The 14,291-nt window shown below is 42.2% G+C and overlaps 1 protein-coding gene across 28 annotated transcripts in view; it reads right to left on the reverse strand.

Moving 5' to 3' along the window:
• The window catches only part of LOC126427195 (THAP domain-containing protein 1 B-like), a 443,316-nt gene that overhangs the window by 212,014 nt on the left and 217,011 nt on the right, over positions 1-14,291 (reverse strand). For 12 of the 28 annotated variants that reach the window (XR_007576562.1, XR_007576563.1, XR_007576560.1 and 9 more), the window contains one exon: positions 9,184-10,594. The exons of 6 other annotated variants lie outside the window; for them this stretch is intronic. Coding sequence is in view for 2 of the 22 variants with exons in the window: in XM_050089433.1 (XP_049945390.1) it covers positions 11,066-11,218 (153 nt within the window). In the remaining 20 variants the exon portion in view is untranslated. Of the gene's footprint in view, positions 1-9,183; positions 10,595-10,683; positions 10,863-11,065; positions 11,493-14,291 lie in introns of those variants that run through there. 10 more of the 28 variants (XR_007576557.1, XR_007576558.1, XR_007576582.1 and 7 more) reach the window with 8 other exon arrangements.

The raw sequence follows: 14,291 nt of genomic DNA on the forward strand, positions 1-14,291 counted from the left end.
GCACATGGCATTCAAGGATTTGGATGGACTTATAGTATGTGGGAGGGGCGGAAACCCAGGTGGGATAGGCATAGCAGAGGATGGAGCAGATGAGGGATTGATAAGTGTGGAAGAGAGTGGAGAAGTTGTAACCCCATGTTTCGGTGGAGAAGAGTTTAAGGAGACAGAGGCAGGTACGGACCTCATCTTGGACTGCCCAGAGATGGGGGTCCAGGAATGGCGGCAGTTGAGGGTGACACCAAGATACTTTAGAGTTTGGGGTGAGGTTGATGGGGTGGCAATATATGGTTAGGTAAAAATCTAGGAGACGGAAGATAGGGGTGGTGTTCCCTACCATGATTGCCTGGGTTTTGGAAGGATTGATCATGAGCAACCACTGGTTACATCAAGCGGTGAATTGGTCAAGGTGGGATTGAAGAAGGCGTTGAGAGCATTGGAGGATGAGGCCGAGGGCAAGGAAGGCAGTCTCATCAGCAAATTGGAGAAGTTGGATGGGGTGGGGTGATGGCATGTTCGCCTTATAGAGGAGGTAAAGAAGAGGAGAGATGATGGAGCCCTGGGTCACACTGGCGAAAGGGTAGAAGATATAAGAGTCAGTATTGTGGATGGTAACATAGGAGGGTGGTGGGAGACGAAGGAGGCGACCAGACAGGCATAACTGATGTGAAGGGCGAAGGTTTGGAGCTTGAAAAGGAGACCGGAATGCCAGACATGGTAGTATGCAAGTTTAAGGTCAAGGAACATGAAGGTGCTGGAGAGATGGGAATTTAGTTGGCTGTCGAGGAGGTGCGAATGACAGACACGGTTGTACGCACGTTTGAGGTCAAGGGACATGAAGATGGTGGAGCGATGGGAATTTAGTTGGCCGGAGAGGAGGTGGGTGAGATGGAGGAGGAGGTCATCAACAGAGAAGGAGGGTTGGAAGCCACATTTGATAGAGGGAAGGAGACAATGCAGGTGGAAGTGCTAGTGAATTCTTCAGGTGAAGATGGACTCCAAGTTATTGCTGAAGAGTGAGGGGATGGTAGGAGGAGCCATCAGTGGGTGGTTTGGTAGGATTGACGAACATCAGGATCCGGGAGGTTTTCCACAGGTTGCGGTAGTAGCCGATCATGAGGACCACATTATAGAGCACAGCCAGGATGGTGAGGAAAGATATGGGTGCCTCACAGAGATAGTGGTAGGTGACAGGGTCGTGACCAGGAATGGTGTAACGTTTAGTGTGAAGTGTGGCTATGGTGTCTTGTGTGGTGATGGGAATGTTAAGACGTGTGTGTGGGATGTGGTCCAAGTACTGGAAGCTAAAGGCATGCGGGGGACCAGAGGTGTCAGTACAATCACAGACATCTGGGAAGAGGGAGTAATCAAACATGGGATCATCAGGAATAGTGAGGATATTGGACAGGTAGGAAGCAAAATGATTGGCCTTACTGAGGTTGTCAGGAAAAGGTTGATCATCATGGAGGAGGGGATACTGCGGCGAGGGATTAGATCCAGTAAGGCGATGGAAGGCTGACCAGTACTTGGATGATGTGATAGGGAGAGTATCACTTAGGTGGGTGCTGGTGCCAGTCCCAGCGTTTTTTGGCAGCGAGCAAATTTCGGATCCCACCCTAGAGTTGCCAGTGGCGATGGAGTGTGTCCCAGTCCCATGTGTGGAGAAAGTCATGGTAGAGATGGCAGGATTCATGAAGGAGAAGGATGGCCTGTGGGGGTTAAGTGGGGCAGTGCAGGTGAATGAAGGTAGTGGGGAAATGAGCTTCAACAGCCTCAGACAGGGTTTGGTGGAGAAAGCAGGTGGCATGGGTGACATCATCAGGATGCTGGAAGGCCAGAGGGTGGTCATCAAACCGGGTACATAGGGTCGCCCGGTAGGCATTCTATTTAGCAAGAGAGTAGTCGTGGACGAACTTTTGGGGAGGGTCGGTGCATGGAGCGAGGCGTGGGTTTCACCCATCTGTCACGATAAGGACGGGGAGATGGATGCTACCAACAGGGTCGAGAACATCCACTGTAAGGCCAGGACTATGTTGGGAGTGGTATTGGATTCGGGGAAGATGTGGTGGTGGATGGGAAGGAAATCAGCTTGAAGTGAGGTGAGGAACTGATGCCACCATCCTAGCTCGGCAGTGGTACAACTGCGGATGTTTATGTTGGCGGCAATCACGTAGGAGGAGAAGGTGCAGTCAATGTGGGAAAGGATGTTAAATGGTATGAGGCCAGTGGCACGGACATAGATGGTGGCACAGGTTATGGTGAGGCCAGGGAAAAAGAGGCTGAGGTTAAAATGTTCGTGGGGTCACGAAGGAGGATTTGGAGCCAAACAGGGACCTGGCGTAGGTGGCTGATGGCAACTCTGCCACGTGCAATCAGGAAGGGATTATCGGAGCAGTGAATGAAGTAGGGCGAAGTGCTTATGATACGCGGGGACTGGAGAAAAGTTTTATTGATGAGGAAGGCATCCACGTAGTGGGTCAGGAGGGTGTGCATGAGGAGATGATTGTTGGTAGCTAGAGAATGGATGTTACTGAACAAGATACGATGCTGCCACGACATGGTGAGGTTTAAGCTAGGATGTTGAGACGGGAGACCGGCTTGGGGAAATAACACAGCTCGCTACGTATTGCTCACAGGGGCATAGTGAGGATAAGATTAGAATAATTGCTGCACACATTCAAACACTCCATCTTCCCGCACCCCATGTGCGAATCGAGCAGGAAAAAGCCCTAATAACAGGTACAATGGGACGTACCCCCTGCCATGAATCTCACAGTCATTTGTAGAGTATAACTGTTGATTTTACTTGTGGTCGTAGTTATTGTGCTGGTTCAGAATTAACTAACCTACTGCAAGAATTTCCAAAAGTTTGCATTGAAAACTTGGAGTAGCTACGAGTTTGCATTTGGTACATGTTAGCTCATATGTTTCTGTATACGGAAAGAAGATAATATAGTGAAGTAGAAGGATCACCAATACATAGACAGGAAAGAAAATACCAACACCAAGAAGGCGTTGTGCATTATAAACAAAAGCTGACAGGTGTGTTTCTATGTCTGAAAGATTATGTCTTTTCAGATTGCGTCACAGTCGCATAAGGGTGGTGCTAGTAGCTTCAGTTACCTCTGCTACTGGGTGTGCTGAATTGATGTTAGTCAAGAATGCCTTTCAAAACTGGTTCAAATGGCTGTAAGCACTATAGGACTTAACATCTGAGGCCATCAGTCCCCTAGACTCAGAACTACTTAAATCTAACTAACCTAAGGACATCACACACATCCATTCCCGAGGCAGGATTCGAACCTGCGACCATAGCAGCAGCGCGGTTCTGGACTTAAGCGCCTGGAACCGCTCGGCCGCAGCGGCCAACAACAATGCCTTTAAGGAGACAAAGATGCCATTATCAATGTCTCACTGAGTTTCAATGAGGCTGTATTATAGGGCTACACAAAGCTGTATGTTCTGTCTGCGATACTGCAAAAAGACTAAGCTGGAAAGTGCTCACTGTACATTATTGCTGTCAGCAGTGGTCACGAAAATGTAGTCACAAGAAAAATGAGCTCCACACAGGCACATTGGCACTTTCAAGAGGGACGACCATCGTGTTTGGCGTATGGTTATGGCGCAGCGTATTGCGTCTGCCCCAGGAGTCTAAGCAGCAGTTGGCACTATAGTGACACAACGAACTGTTTGAAAACAGTTGCCTCAAGAACAGCTCCGAGCCAGGCGCCTTGTAATGTGCACTCCACTGAACCCAAACCATCGCCATGTGCGACTTAATTAGTGTCAAGCAAGAGCTCATTGGATGGCAGGGTGCAGTTTGCTGTGTTTCCTCATGAGAGTTTCTTGTGTCGGTCGGTGCCAGTGATGGCCGTGTGTTGTTTAGGACTCGGCCAGCTGACGACCTGCAACCAACCTGTCAGTGTGATAGGCACAATACACCTATACTTGGAGCTTTTGTCTGGAGTGCGACTTCGTATCACAGCAGGAGCACTCTCGTGGTTATCCCACGCATTCCGGCCGCAAATTTGTATGTAAGTCCGGTGATTCGATCTGTTGTGGTGCCATTCATGAAGAACATTCCAGTGGGTGTTTTCCAAGAAGACAACACTCGACCGCACACAGCTATTGTAGCTCAATACACTCTTCAGAGAATCGACATGTTGCTTTAGCGTGCTCCACCACCGATCTGTCTGATCGAGCACATATGAGACATCATCGGACGACAGATCCAGTGCTATCCACAACCAGCATTAACCATACCGTTATTGACCGACCCAGTGCAGCAGACATGGAACTCCACCCCACAAACTGACACCTGAGACCTGTACAACACAATACATCTACGTTTTCATGGTTTCAATCAACATTTTGGAACTTACGCTGGTTAATAGTGTACTATCCCTTTGATTTGCGACAGCGTATCTTGCACTTAAATTAACCTATGATCTTGCAGTGTTAATCACTGAAATATGTCACCAAAGCAAGTTTAGCCAAGAAATTTCATTACTCCACAGTAATTATTATTTGTTGGTGCGATTTTTTCTTCTGTCAGCGTATTTAACATTATCTCTGTTCAACATCTGGACTAAATAAAGGGACATAGATGGTTAATTTACAGCCTTTCCCAATCGTACTTCACGATATCTTCTCGCTTGCAAAAGGATGCGCAAAGTATATTCACGTAAAAGCTTGAAAATTAACAGCAGTTTCCCCCTACGAAACATACACTATGTGATCAAAAGCATCCGGAAACATGGCTGAAAATGACTTGCAAGTTCGTGGCGCCCTCCATCGGTAATGCTGGAATTCAGTACAATGTTGGCCCACCTTTAGTTTTGATCACAGCTTCCACTATTGCAGGCATACGTTCAATCAGGTGCTGGAAGGTTTTTTCGGGAATGACAGCCCATTCTTCACGGCGTGCTGCACTGAGGAGAGGTATTGATGTCAGTCGGTGAGGCCTGGCACGAAGTTACCATTCCAAAATATCCCAAAGGTGTTCTATAGGATTCAGGTCAAGACTCTGTTCAGGCCAGTCCTTTAGAGGGATGTTATTGTCGTGTAACCACTCCCCCACAGGCCGTGCATTACGAATAGGTGTTCGATCGTGTTGTAAGGTGCAATCGCCACCCCCGACTTGATCTTCAACAGTGGGAGCAAGAAGGTGGTTAAAACATCAATGTAGTGCTGTGATAGTGCAACACAAAACAACAAGGGGTGCAAGCCTCCTCCATGAAAAACACGACCACTCCATAACACCACCACCTCCGAAGATTACTGTTGGCATTACATACGCTAGCAGATGACGTTCACCGGACATTCGCCATACCCGCACCCTGTTCATTGAATCGCCAGATTGTGTACCGTGATTCGTCACTCCACACAACGATTTTCCACTGTTCAGTCGTCCAATGTTTACTCTCCTTACACCGAGCGGGGCATCGTTTGACATTTACCGGCGCGATGTGTGGCTTATGAACAGCCGCTCGACCATGAAATCCAAGTTTTCTGACCTGCTGCCTGACTTTCATAGTACTTGCAGTGGATCCTGATGCAGTTTTGAATTCCTGTGTGACAGTGAGGATAGATGTCTGCCTACCACACATAATGATCATCTCCAATTGATGGCGGTCTCTGCGAGTCAACAGACGAGGTCGGTCTGTACGCTTTTGTACTGTATATGTTACTTCTAGTTTCCACTCCACTATCACATCGGAAACAGTGCACCTAGGTATGTTTAGGAGTGGGGAAATTTCGCATACAGACTTATGACACAGGTGATACCCAATCACTTGACCATGTTCAAAGTCTGTGAATTCTTGACCATGTTCAAAGTCTGTGAGTTCCGCAGAGTGTCCCATTCTGCTCTCTCATGATGTCATTGATATGGAGTACCTGGCAGTAGGTAGCTGCACAATGCAGCACAGAGCTGGTTGATGTGGTGAATGGTATCTGTGGATCTGAATGCCTATACCAGTTTCTTTGGGGCCTGAGTGCATAAAAACCATCATAAAAGTTAGAAATCTAGATTCCAGATTAGTATTATTTTGTCAAATAAAGGGCGCTCAGCCCAATCATGTCGATTTGTCATTCCACTCCCAGCATCATTGTACATACATTTATCCATTTGCTGATATGGATTAAGTAGCTAGAATTGTCTGTGATTGCTGTGTGTTTACGTACTAAGAAAAACCCGGCTTTCCGTTCCAATCTATCACGAAGTCTTTTGGCAATCTACGTAGCACTCAGAATGGGCCTGTATGTGTTTGGTAGAAATCAGACACGCGTTCATCAGACGATAGTTTCGTTGTTTTGACCGTCAGTAGCTCAGCAGAGTGGGAGGGGAAGAGCAGAGAGGAGCTTAAAGAAATGTCTAGGCATATGAAGATAATGTGGGCCTGGTTGTGAGAGTAAGTGGCGTAGCTATTGAAATGGAAGACGGAGCAGCAGCAAGGGAGATCTGCTGGATTGTATGGGGATGTTGCAGTGGGTGGATATTCAGCAGAACAATGGTCAGGAACCAGATGTCTTCAGCTGTAGGGGGAGGGTGGAGGAAATTGATGGGATGGATGGGCTGGTCAGTGTGGTGAACGGGGGCAGTGAGCTCAGGATTGGTGAGAGGGGGTTTGGCTTTGCATTTGGAGGAGTGGGTGGGGTGGAATTCGTAGCAGGTGTTGCAGGAAGGAGGATACCAAGGTTAGGACATTGTTTAAGGTCGTGGGAGGCACTCCAAGAGGTAATGGTGGATGCCGGGCAAGTAGAGGTGTAAATGATGGTGCTAGTGGGTGTGTCCATGATGAAATTCGTTGTCCACTGGCAATAGGAGTCACTGAAATGGGAAAATATACAAATATGGAGGGTGGCTGTGACGAGGACAGGGGGGGGAGGGGGGGGGCGCCGGCGGCAGACAGATGGCAAAGGCACCTTGAGAGTAGCCCGGGTGGCATAATCCTCCGATTTGGAAGTGAGGGAATCCAACCCTCGAGATGTTAATTTTATTCCCTTACTGAATTCAATCCCCCCTGGCGATAGACGCGTAAAGCCCAAATAAGAAAAGAGAAAAAAAAACACATTATGGGAAGATAACAAACGATATAAAAAGGCAATAAAACGGTGACTTTGTTAAAAACGGTAAAGTGGCGGAAAAGTTGCATAAGTTAGAGAAAATATGGGGTTGATGACGCTAATGAAGGCATACAGAAAGTACAGAGGCAAAATTTAAAAAACATGGCGACGTTACATTTTCTGTTTGCAACAACCATGCGTGTGAGCCCACCGGCGACTGTTTCAACAAACCTAATCGTAGTTCTCCTATCAACACCACCAAGGAACAAAGCCTCGCTACGCCTGCTGTGACATCACAGCTCTGCGACTGAGTTCAGAAACTAGCACTGAAGTAGCGGAAGGGAATGCACATTCGCTATTTGACTAATGATAGAAGTAACGAAAACAATGAAACCTTCAACTAAGAGAGTACTGTATACTGTATCACCTAGATTGTAAATGATGAACTGTGGCGTAACACGATTGAGTGAAAAAGATTTATATAAATATTGGATCCTGTATCTTCAAAGGCAGTTCATATAGTCACCACTACCTACTTTTTAGAATTTTAAGCACTTATAGCGTCACCTTGCTGCTGATTAAATCTTACAATTAGGTAACCAACGCAATATTTCGATTACCTAAGGAATAATGATTTTCCTTGAATACAAAAAAAAATAAAAACAAATAAAGTAAATAAAAAAAATACACTAGGGCCTTCAAAATTCGCCTACAAATAATATAAATCATTTATCCTATTTTTTCAGTCACCACTACCTACTTTTTATGCGATGTAAAATTTTAAGCACTTACAGCATTGCCTTGCTGCATATTCGATTTTATAATTAGGTAACCTTCCACATGATAGTTTAGACTACATAAGTAATAATGATTTTCCTTGATTGTTAATAACATTACACTAGGACCTTAAAAATTCACCGCAAATAATGTAAATCATTTATTAAAAGTTTTTTCATTTAGTAACTTATGAAAAATGGGCATGTGATACTTAACAAGCTTCACTTTAACAAGTAAATTTCCAGAAAACATTTATTTCACAATTTTTTGTGACAAGGAGTCAGATGTCAAGACTTTTTCATTCTTTTATAAATACTTACATCTTTTGTCACACACACATCATTTTTTCGTTTTACAAAGTTGTTTAGTAAAATATTTGCACTGCAAGTCAATATACAATGTATGATAGATTCAAGAGTGTGACCTTTTAAACAATGGAAACCAAGAAGTAAGTTTTTTGGCACATTAATGGCTGCTTCTTTGACAAGCACATTTCTTTGATTTACTTGTTGCAGGAACAAATTTTTCCTTTTCTTTAAGAATTTTTTATAGTGTAAGTATACATAGGAAACACATGTGACCACATCACTGCTAGGGTATGTTAAACCTCCCCTGTCATTTGCCATTATCAAATCATCTGCTTGTCTTGTTTCTTCAGATGTTACAAACCCTTCACAATATGGACAATTTATTTTAGATGCACTTGGTGTGAGCAATATAATGGAGTAATGGCCAAGTGTTTTCTTCTATTTCATCAACATCACTATCATCAACTACTACATTTAATAGCTCTGGGTTGTCGTTATCTTCAAAGCCTGGGATTCTGCAACAAGCAGCATCAACATAATTAGGTCTTACAACATCACCAAACACTTTGGACTTTAATACAAGAGGAAACATACTCTGGGCCCTTAATTTTCCTTGTTCCAAATACCTGCCTTAGCGATACATGGTAACTTCCCCCATTAAGTTGGCGGTATTTCCCAAACCTGTCCTTCAAACTGTTTGTCTGTATTTTCCCAAAGAGCAAATATGTTCTCTTCTTCTCACACAGCCAGTATTCACTAAAATCAATAAAGACTGCAGTAGTATGTTTGAGAGCAAAGTGTGTTTCTCTGGTCAATTTCTTTCCTCCATTGCAATCTTCCCATGAACACAACCACGAGAGAAAGTTTCTCAAAAAGTCATGAATATGTTTTGAATTGAGAGTAATCTGTTCTTGGTAAACATTTCTTAGCCTTTTACCCTTCAGCAGCGTTTCAACATTTAATATCAAACCACTGACTTTTTATTTTTACAAACGTGGCAATACTCTCCCAGTTTTCAAATTATTTCTTGCACCTAGTTGTTGCATTGCAACAACTGTCATGTTATTAAAAATACGCAATGCTAATTTCACATTTTGCCATTCAAAAGAATTTGGATATGGTGACTTAAGTGTTAAAGTGCTGCCATACTGCAATAGTTCACCTTTTTCTAGTAAATGTAGTTCCTTCAGTGCTGTAACAGAAGCAAGACCTCCCTTCAAGCTATCACTAAAAGAAGGAAAGCATATAATTTGGTCCTTTTCATTACCCCAGTTGTTCCGTTTACATTTTAAAATGTGTACAGTATCTACAAAATAGTAAATTGGGCGGTCTGCAGAAGTCTGCTCAGGATGAACATATTTTATCTGTACACTAGGAGGGAGGGGGGGGGGGAAGAAAAGTACGAAATAGCTTTCTTATGAATAGCATTATTGTCAGCTACTACTATTACCTCAAATCCCACTGCTTCTAGTTTAATTGAATTGTGTGAACTGGGAGAATATGCACCACATCTTTGTACACTGAATCCATACTCTGGATCATAAAAACATAAGCACTAGTTGCACACAAAACCACATCTGTGTTAAAAGCACCACCTACAACATTGCCACCTTTATAGTCAGGTTGTGACTTTAAATAAATCTGATCCATCAACAGGACAGTTTTATCATTCACAGATAAAGCACCAACTTTTTGTGGTATGTAACTGAGAAACTGCTCACTCTGATGCTCAATGATTGGGTTAGTTGGAATTTTACTGCAAAGTTTTGACAAAGTTCTGGGACTGGGAATGGAAAAATTACGAGCACTCCTCAAAAAACTATATGCATGTGGACTGATAGAATAAGGTAATGACCATAAAATCATTGAAACACTCCCGTACCTAATCTGTGTTGGACTATTAAATCTTGGAAATGAAACTTGTTCCTTCAAAAATTTAATTTTATGCTCACTTTCTGGTAATTTTTATTACAAGTTTTCCAAAATGTCTTCAATGCAAGACAAACTTGCCTCAAATGGAGCCTCATTTATATTAAACATCACATACAACTCTTTCAAAATATTGCTAACTGTACCAGTATCACTTACTTGGTTTGGTAATTTAATCTTACCAGCACAATTCAGCTCAGCTTCCTTCACAAATGCACTTAACACTAAATCACTATTTATAACGACATGACACACAACACTTAGATAAGGAGCATCCTTTAACACCCGTGACCCAGTCACTGTGCTTTTCACAATCAGATAATTTTGATTTAAAATCTTCTAAGCCAGCAAATGAACTCTTCTCCATCATTTTTTGTGTGATTCCACACTCTGCTCAATGATTTTCTCAAGTACTTGGTTCCCCAAACGTTCGCGACCCTCTGGATCTTCTCGAGCTGGTGCTTGTTTTGAAGATAAATACGTAGGTCTTCCTGGCAACTTTGATGGTACAGCATCTGCAAATAGAGAGAGATAAACATGAGATTCGTATAGCAATGTTTAATGATCTTAGATATTTAACAATATCGTAAGAAAATTAAGGAACCTGTACTTTAATCTGTAAACTGATTACAAGTACCCTTTACGACAAATTTTCACGAACGTTTCTTTAAACGTGGACGGTCCAAAGGTGCTGTAAACTGTAAAGAGTTTGCCAGTTTTGGGTCGTAAAAAAACACTGGTAATTTTCTCAATGACGTCTGCAGTGAAATGCAGTTCACATATCTGAAAAGAAGCATATATTTCACTGTTAACGTAAGGCAGAATGTAAACTGACAAATGAAATCTAACTGAGGACTGCATAAAGTGAGCTTAAAAGTATTATGCTTCGTTATCGATAGGCTATTGATTTGAATATTCAGTTCTGTGACATAGCAGTATTAAAAAGGGTAACAATATAGAAATAAATTTAAATTACAGATACTTACAACGAACTGTGTACTGGGTTCCCAGTCATTCCTACGAACTGCAGCGATCCGTTTCAATCTTAATGCTTCATCAGACGGGAATGAAAAGACGCTAACCTTTAAACCGTTGTCGTAGTTTCCCCTACAATAGGGCATACAGCACTTGCGTGTCATTTTGACAAGATGCTCAATAACAATCCGAATCGCATATGACAGTGAGAACAAGATTTCCGTCACAAATGTTACAAAAACAAAGCCATGCTTTCAGTCATTGCTACGAAAACAAACCAATGCAGTGACCACGCTTCCAAACATGAAACACTGCTTCTACCACAGATAGCACTGCTCAACTGCAGAACGCTAACGTCACAGCTCCCACAGAATTGTGTGCGTAAGCTTTGTTTTTAGGTGTAGTTGCTACAATGCGACTCGTTTTCGGCCAGTCACGAATTGCAGACGGAGGTAAAATGATAGCCATATTTTCTGAGGTGGCGCCTCGCAGTGACATCTGTTGGCAGCGCCCAGCAACACTGAAGTATTCAAGCGCTGCTTATTTTACCTTACAAGTTCAGCACGAAAATATTGAGAGTAAGAAACAATTCCGTAGTTATATCAAGTATTTATTTCTATGCTGCTAATAAAATAGCAATAACCACCCTTGCACTTGGTTTGTCTGTGAAGAATATATTTCATACCCACAAAATTTCTTGGTAAGGTATTCTTTAGATATGGTAACTTCTGCTGTAACCAGTTGTACTTATCTTTATTAATGTTGAATTTTTGTAAGGTACGGATTGTATATTCCGTACCTATATAAGAAGCCCAAATTGAGTATCGGTATGTCTGCAGTGCTATACGTGAAATACATCTTCTCTTTCCAACATTTGTCTTATCGAGTGCAATATGGTTTGCTAGTGCGTTATGGGGCTGACGTATTTGTATATATCCCTGTCTCTCCCAGTAATTCCCAACAAGCAACTCCTCAAGCTAAGGGTCAAATCGGGTAGACTGGTAGTATTTCCAAACTTCGACTTTCGAAGAAGTCGGAAACTTAGTTTTAAACCAATATCGAGTTTACAGTAAAGCAACCACCTTTCTTTTATTTTCGTGTTTATCTTCCTTGTCTGCCCAGTCTGTAAATTTCATCGATTTAATGGTTGCATGGTAGTTTAGTTTTTTGTATGAAATTCCAAGGGTACTATCGCCTTCCCTCGCTCTAGTATTTAAATTACAGGAAGCTTTTCTTTCGTCGACGGCGCACAGCTTTGGAAATCCAGGCAAGTAGATCCTATTTAGTAATGGGCTTTGTGGTATTGTGAGTTCTAAGGGACGAAAAGTGGAACACAAAATTGTTAGAGAGAAAACAGGAAATGTAATGTACATTCGGATTCTGGGATGCAAACAGGCTGATCGGTTAAAATGATTGTGGCTAGAATATCGTATTTTCCCATAGCATATAAATGTATAGGATCTGTTTAGACTGTGAGGTATGTACTAAAGCTGCACGTGAAGTGTTGTACTCATGAACGTTATAAACGGCAGATTTAGTTTCATAGCTGTGTTGTATGCAACTTACTACTGTTGTGGTGGCATCCGTCATATCCATTCCTGAACAAAAAACAACAACTGATTAATTTTACTAAAATTACCACACTATCTACGATAAATAACACTATATTAAGCTTAACACAAAATCGTTAACTCAATGAAACGAATTCCACTACAAACACAGCCGACACTCGAACAATTCTGGATAATGAGCAAAAGCAGACTGCGCCCATTATAGCACACAAACGAAAACCCTGAACACACCACAAGAGAGCACAACAAACCACAACACGACGACATCTACAAACACGCCACACTCACAAGGCAAACTCCGCGCCGTCATGACGTCACACGACAACACCCGTACGTCACGGGTCAAAGCCGACGCGTGGGATCGGACGCTTCTGTCGTCTCAGATTATACTAGTGATTTATATAAGAAAACTTTTGTGGTTGTTGTTGAACGCTTTGGTGTACCTTTGGCAGACTTAGTGATAAACAATTGTTATGTTTTCTTCTAAATTTTGATTAAAATAACCTCATGGGTGGCAGACAGCTATGGTGGTGAAGGGTCATTCATTATTTACATCGTTCCACATGAAATGAGCAAGAGCTGCGCATGCAATGCAAATAGAGCAAATCATACATTCAGATTACTTTTATTGTTGTCATTGTCAGCAGCAGTGGGAAGTACATCAGTGGGGATTGTGGATAGAGCAACAGTTGGCTCTCGCCTTCCTGTGCATCGTACTGCAGCTGAGAAAGCTGTGTGGTGCCTAAAAATCAGTCATTATAGTGGGCACATAGGTGTCAAGAAAGAACAGCAGTTGGCTGACTCTTAGTCACTCCCACAATCACAGTTACTTTAATCAAGGCGTAGTGTGGTTGTGAAAAAATCATTTCATGCTGAAATTTGATCTGCACTATCAATACAAGACAGAAATATAACTTTTGTGTAAACTTTGCATCCTTAACTAAGATTTAACAAAGTTATGTATTATGGTATGAGGATATTTGAGAAGCTCCCATCTAACATACAACAAGAAATAAGTTATCTCAGGAAATTCAAAGGAAAATTTAAAAAATGCGTCAGTAGTGACTCCTTCCATTGATTATCTTAGTGCAAGGATTTCATTCCTACTTTAGGTGGATGGCAGGTAGTGTGCTGTAAACTGTCCTATGTAATTACATATGTAGGTTACTGTTTTTTCTAAAAAATACTTGATTAATGAACTAAATATCATGTTTCTTATAAGGCATCCCGAAGGTAACTAATGTAACTGAAGTAGCAGCAGCTTTCTTTCTAATTCACTAGAACACATTTAACTGGCATAAAAAGAACTAGCATTAAGCAGTATTGTGATAGTTTCTTGTTAATATAGTGTACAGCTTAAACAATGTTTGGTTGTCTTTTGTTAATGTTTACCTTCACTTACTCCCTGTAGGTTCACTTCCTTGGTGGTTGAGTAGAAGAAATTTCTGTTCTTTTTCACCTTCTTGGTCGGATGATGAATGAGTAGAATAAATCTTATTCTTTTGAAATTGTGATGGTTTATTTACGTCAAGAAATTTTAGTAAATGTATATAATGTGAAGGTGATATTAGAACTCGTACCTATATAATGAGTGTCGGTAAATCCGTAGCATCACTATCTTCAGCTGTCCAGTTGCAGTGTGAATGCAATACATGATCAGATTAGC

This window comes from Schistocerca serialis, chromosome 11, assembly GCF_023864345.2.
Source record: "Schistocerca serialis cubense isolate TAMUIC-IGC-003099 chromosome 11, iqSchSeri2.2, whole genome shotgun sequence".
NCBI lineage: Eukaryota > Metazoa > Arthropoda > Insecta > Orthoptera > Acrididae > Schistocerca > Schistocerca serialis.